Raw genomic sequence first — 6,000 nt, 5'->3', positions numbered from 1 at the left:
TGAACTCGTAAGGGGTTCAACAATGACCGGAACATACATAAACAAAATTCGTAGGTACACATGCAATAATTATGAACAGAAAAAACACGGAGTGTGCTAAAGTTTCTTATTAGCGTAGTAAAGAGCAAGCACATATCAGATGAACAGACTGGAGTTATTTAGTAATTGGTACCACAGCAACTGCAAGAAGTAGACTGAAAAATGCTGGAGCTAGAATTTCTGCCTGTTCTGCCTCCAAGCAATCTTACAAATAATCTAGGAGCTTGAAAAGAACAGAAAAAGAAATAACGCCACACACCATCATAAAAGAACCCCGTGATGAAAACCAAACAATGGGAACACCGCAAAATTGAAAATATTGCCTTGGGGATATGTCAAATGTAATGGTGTGAGAATTAAAAGAACCATAGAACTGAAAGCAAAATTCAAGTAAAAGTACTATAGAATAATCAAACGAGGAACCAGTGTAACTAGTGAGCACCACTGTAATACAGTGAACAATGAGACAGAGTAATGCCACATAAATAAAATAATCTTAGTAACCCAGTACAAGAAAAACGACTTTGTAAGCCTCATATTAGAAACTTATGTCAACCTGCAAATGAACTGGAATGCAGTGGAAGCTACATTTGAACAACCAAGGAGGCAATGCTCATAATAAATACGAATTAGCTTGTCTACAAAAGGAAAAAGAACTGTGAGTTCGTTAATACGCAACCATGTTCAACTTTGCACACATATCCAGTCTCCTAATTTAAGAAAAGCACCCTGAATGACAAAAAGTTTTTACACATGTAGCCTCCAGCAAATGCTTTACGAGTTAACCCCCACTTTAACGTAAATAAATATTTGGCACACAGTCCAGGCAGAGTTGCATTGATGAATAGCTTGGGAGCACACAAATTAAGATTCTGCAGTCCCGCTGGCAATGGAACTCTCGTAGATGCTGGTAGCTGAAATGGTTTTATTGTAGACACTTGATGCCTAGTGTTCACATTGGTCCTCCATTTCGTTGGAGTAGACACGTGTGCAGCACTACGCTGGTAGTTGAAATGCTTTTAAAGCAGATGCAGTGGCTTCACCAGAAAGACTTGCCCACATGCCAGCGTTGGCATAAATGCGCCCTTTCTCTTCACTAGGTAACACTGAACTTGAAGTGTTACCTCTAGGTTTGGTTGCTGGGTAAGTGAGCAGGCCCACACATTCGTTCACATTAATCATCTTTGACTTGAAATATATAACAGCACAATTAAGCTACAATGTGAAATACATGCTCACTTTGATTGTGACTTATGAAAGTTGTATTTACTCAAAACATGCAACTACTACACTGGATCCAGATCACAAAAAGCATAAGCGAGGTTAAATATACAAAAACATACCGGAGAAGTTGTTTTGAACACGCTGTTCAATGAAATGGAGCACATAATATGGAGATTCTAAGTATACCAAGTATTTGAACTGAAAATAGCGACAGTTTATGTCAGTGACAATGTAAATTGCGTTCACTCGCCCTTCCTGTGCTAGCAATCCGATTGCTTTCATTTCTTGACGAGTTGCAGTGTGTTTGAAGTCACTCGGATACAGGCGGGACGCTGCAGGCGCTCGTAACTAAAGAGGAGGAGGTGGAGGAAAAACCTTATTCAGGTCATGTTCAAGGTGTAGCCACCTATTTGGCTAGTCCCATGTTGGGACTGGGAGGTCAAGCTTCCTAGCCCTATCACGGGTGTATTGGACAGCCAAGACTTGAGGGATGTGATCGTGGGATTTAGTCAACAAAACAGGTTCCTCTGCCCCCTTTATCAATCTTTTTATTAACGCCCTGGCTCGTGCAACTCTTCTGTTGATGTTGGGTGCATATCCCTGGGTAGCGGTGTGACATTTATGGTCTCTGCGAATTCTTGATGAACTTTAGCGTACTGTGCTCGATCCGTAATGCGCTTGATCATGATCTCGTCTAGGATTGACCTTCCCGTGCTGGTTGCAGATGGTCTCGCTATTTGTGATATTTCTTGAGCCTCCGTGATCTCCACGGTCGTGTTCTGTGTTCCTAACTTGAGCAGCTTTTCAATGCTGGTTCAAATTGGGAGTCTCAATGCGCTTTTAACAACCTTCTTGATCGCTGCGACAAGCTTCTCGAGTTGAACATGCGTCCAGGTGTACAAGGCAGCGGCGTATGAAATATGACAGAGTACGAAAGAGTTCATTAACCTGATGAGGTTATCTTCTTTCATGCCCCTGTGTGTGTGTTAGGTGTTATGTAGCACGGTGGTGGGAGGGCTTGATGCGCGTGCTGTGCATGTTGCACTTTTCTATTATCGACTGTGAATCATGTCGCGCAGAGCCAGACGCCGCACACTCTGCCGTTGTTCTTTCGTGCGCTGGCTCGCTAGCTCGATGCCACTCCGCGTGCAGCGAGACCGGTGAGCTGGAAGTCGCCACAGTGCATTTCACACGCCTTTAACGTTCATGGCCATCTGAGTAATCCGATGGTCATGACAGTCCCGCTATACTGCTGATGTGTCCGTGAATACCAGCGCATCACTGAAGCGCAACCGATATACTAGCAAGGTTGCGAAGACGTCTGGCTTAAGGATTTAATAACGTTTTGATCACACTTACACAAATTTATCGTGTAATGGTTTTGGCACAATAAAGGCGGAAGTACTGGTAGAAAAATAAATTACGTCCAGTTCATTCTGCTTGGTGTTAACGAAACCGACTGCACGATTGGAATCGCAACAGACCCTACACGTCATACCTCGTGCCTAAAAAGTCATTAACGAAGTGCTACTCTATACTCGCGGACAACTTTCTGTGGCAACGAAGGGAAAGCTACGGGCGCGTGCCTGCTGTACATGTGTTACCGCGCCAAGTACCATATCCAGCTTTAGTGGACACGTACTAACTAGCGGCCCAAGCGGCCCCAGCACGAAGCTAGCGAGTTTTCAATAAAACGAGCGGGTTTTTCGCGAATAACGAAAGCTGCAGATCGATTATCTAAAAAGGCAGGTGGCAGACGTGTTCTGGAAGACAATCCACACGAGCCAAATGCAGTGATAACTCTATGGCACGTAAAAATTTTGTTCCCATAGCGGTTAAAGATTTAGCAATGGAAGCCTATGGAAACGACGAAAATTTGTGCCCGATTTTCGAGGCAATAACCGTACCTGTGATTAAACTAGCGAGCCTATCGTAATACCCAGTGCAGCGTATGTAGTCCGGAGACTCAGCTTTCGATTGATGCCTATCTAGACTCTCCACACATAGCGTAACACTGTTCCCAAAAGCGTGTTTTGTAACACTGTCGTGAAAATTAACCTGGTATCTGCAAAACCATGAGCGTACCGCTAGGCGAACCCTCGGAAGCCGTGGAGAAAGAAGAAGACGGCGTTCCGAACGGTCGCTTTTTTCATGTTCTCCGCTGCAAAGGATTTATCGGCCCCTGGCCGAGGTGCTGCTCAGGCTTCTGCCAGCAGCAATCACTACCGTGTTGTGATACCTCGTCTTCCTACCGGTAAGCTGGTTGTGGACTCCGTTTTCCTGCATGCTGACTTAAGTGGTCGACCGTACAGAGCTCAAGACTTCAGAGACGCCCTTCAGAACATCAATGACCTGAAGGAAATAAGTTCCATCGGTCAATTTCAGATGTCGCACGTGTGGATGGTGACGTGCAAATCATCAATTACAAAATCAAAGCTAGTCACGTGCGGAGAATTATCCGTAAAAGGTAGACGCTGCCTCGTTATTGACCCCGAGCCCACGGAAGTAAAAATGAAGCTTTTATGGCTTCCTGAGCGTTTGGAAGACGATTACATTCGAGATGCGCTCCAGGCTTACGGGAAAGTAAAGTCCATATCAGCAGAAAGCTGGAGAGTATCGGAAATGGAGCAAATGCGTACCCTCAATCGTGATGTGGTGTTGACTCTTGCCGATGGAGTCGGCGTGGGCGACGTTCCACATCTGCTACACGTTTGTGGAGTGCAGAGCCTTGTATTGATTCCAGGCCGGCCCCAGCTTTGTCTCCGCTGTAACAAGGCTGGGCACATTCGTCGAAACTGCAGAACCCCACGTTGTGAAGCCTGCCGACGCTTTGGCCACACAGATGAAGAATGTGTTATGACATACGCCGACAAGTTACGACACAGGACAAGGCCTCCGGAAGAAAGCTTGCAGGAACACATAATGGATGTTACAGAGGTTCTCGATGCAACGGGAGACGTTCCCGCTTCCGCGGATACCAGCTGTGCCAGTAAGGTCCCTCTACATGTGAAAGAGAATGACATCGCAGAACTGCCCGTGGAAAACGAAAGTAGCGAAGAGAAAGAAGCGCCAGCTACCACGCAGCCAGTTGCCGCCCAGCCAGCGAATGAGACAGCCGCTGATGACTCATCTGGTACACCGACGCATCTCAACACGTGCGCTATGCTGGCAGAGGACAAACGAAGTAGCGCGGATACGTCAATTCCGAAGCGCCGTGCGACTAACAGATCAGAATCAATCACGGACAGCGAGACGGCCAGTACCACAAGAAAAGCACGTCGCCGCAAAACATCGACACATTCAGGAAAGTGCCGGCGATCACGGTCCAGGAGGCCTGGTGAGAGTTCGGAGGGAGCCTCACCGTTACCCTCTAGGACCGACCGCATATATAATTAAGTCTAAATAGTGGGTAGTCACCATGGCCCTGTCCCAGCAACTTCTCTTCGCAACTTTGAACGTGCGAGGCCTTAGGTCTTTGCAGAAAGAGGCGCAGCTTCGCCGGCTTTTGTCTAGGAAGCGCCTCGACTTCGTCGCCGTGCAGGAGACGAAGATTGAGAGTGATGACGAGACAGAAAGGGCTTTGCGACCTTTTCTGACTGAATATAATGTCTGCGTTTCACACGCTCTTGGTTTATCCGCGGGCTGTTTCCTGTTTCTGAAAAAGAGCCTATTTTGTTCAGCACTTAGTTACCATGTAGACACTGAAGGTCGATATATATGTTGTGATTTTGTGTTGCAGGGTGTGCCATGGCGATTAGTCAACGTCTATGCATTCAATGACGCTGCAAAACGAATTGTCTTATTTGATACTGTGCGTACTCTAATGGACTGTGATCGTTGCGTTGTGTTAATGGGAGATTTCAATTGTGTATGTGATCCGTGCGATCGAAGCGGCATTAACACTCAGCGGGACAGGAGTGGTGAAGTTTTATCTAACCTAATAGAAAATGCAGGGCTCATTGATATAGGAGTGTCGGGACAGGGAGCTGACTCTTATACACGAATTCAAGGTCGCTCTTATGCCCGCCTTGATCGGATTTATGTTTCTTCATCCCTTCTCTCCCGGCAACTGTCCTGCACTACTATCCCAGTTTCGTTCTCTGATCATTGCATGGTTATCGCAAAGGTTGGTGAGAAATCTGTAACCAATTTCCGACGACAGTGGGCACCCTGGAAGCTTAACTCTGAGCTCCTAAATGATCAGGAATTTATTAATCGCGTGCGCATGACCCTAAAAAATTCTCTTTCTACTGACTTGCCGTTATTTGCAGCTTGGGAACTCTTTAAACAAGAGGTTCGTACAGTTGCTATAGAAATTGGATCGCTCAAAGCGTTCTATAGAAAGAATGAAGAAACAATACTTCTTAAGAGCCTACACAATCTTCATCAGATGGAATGCGAAATGCCAGGCACTTACATTGTTGACATAGAAAATCTTAAATGTGAGTTGCAAAAGTTTGATGCACTGCGTTACAGAGGTGCGCGAGTTCGATCTCGAAATAGGCGTGCTCTGCAGTCTGAGCAACCAACACGTCAAGCTTTACTTGACGAGCGACGTCACGCTGTTTGCAAAGTAATTCCGAAAATATACTCCGAAGGTAGTCTTCTAACAAATACGAATGACATAATTTCCAAGTTCGAAACTTACTACAGTGCGTTGTTTAGTGCTCCGCCCGATGATCACGATGCAAAAGTTTTAGAGAGTTTTGTGTCTCTTGTAAAGCCTCTACAGGATGA

The 6,000-nt window shown here is 45.8% G+C and overlaps 1 protein-coding gene across 1 annotated transcript; it reads left to right on the top strand.

Annotated features, from left to right (window-relative positions):
• Positions 1–3,414: 3,414 nt before the first annotated feature.
• LOC142570633 (uncharacterized) lies at positions 3,415–5,550 on the top strand. The gene is made up of 2 exons (XM_075678995.1): positions 3,415–4,418; positions 5,535–5,550. The coding sequence occupies exons 1-2, from the start codon at positions 3,415–3,417 to the stop codon at positions 5,548–5,550; spliced, it is 1,020 nt and encodes a 339-aa protein (XP_075535110.1).
• The last annotated feature ends 450 nt before the right edge of the window (positions 5,551–6,000 follow it).

This window comes from Dermacentor variabilis, chromosome 2, assembly GCF_050947875.1.
Source record: "Dermacentor variabilis isolate Ectoservices chromosome 2, ASM5094787v1, whole genome shotgun sequence".
NCBI lineage: Eukaryota > Metazoa > Arthropoda > Arachnida > Ixodida > Ixodidae > Dermacentor > Dermacentor variabilis.
Note: the sequence above shows the minus strand (reverse complement) of the source record. Positions and strands in the feature narration are given on the sequence as shown.

Coding starts and splice junctions, on each gene's coding strand:
- LOC142570633 (XM_075678995.1), top strand. CDS start 3,415: ATGTTCTCCGCTGCAAAGGATTTATCGGCCCCTGGCCGAGGTGCTGCT.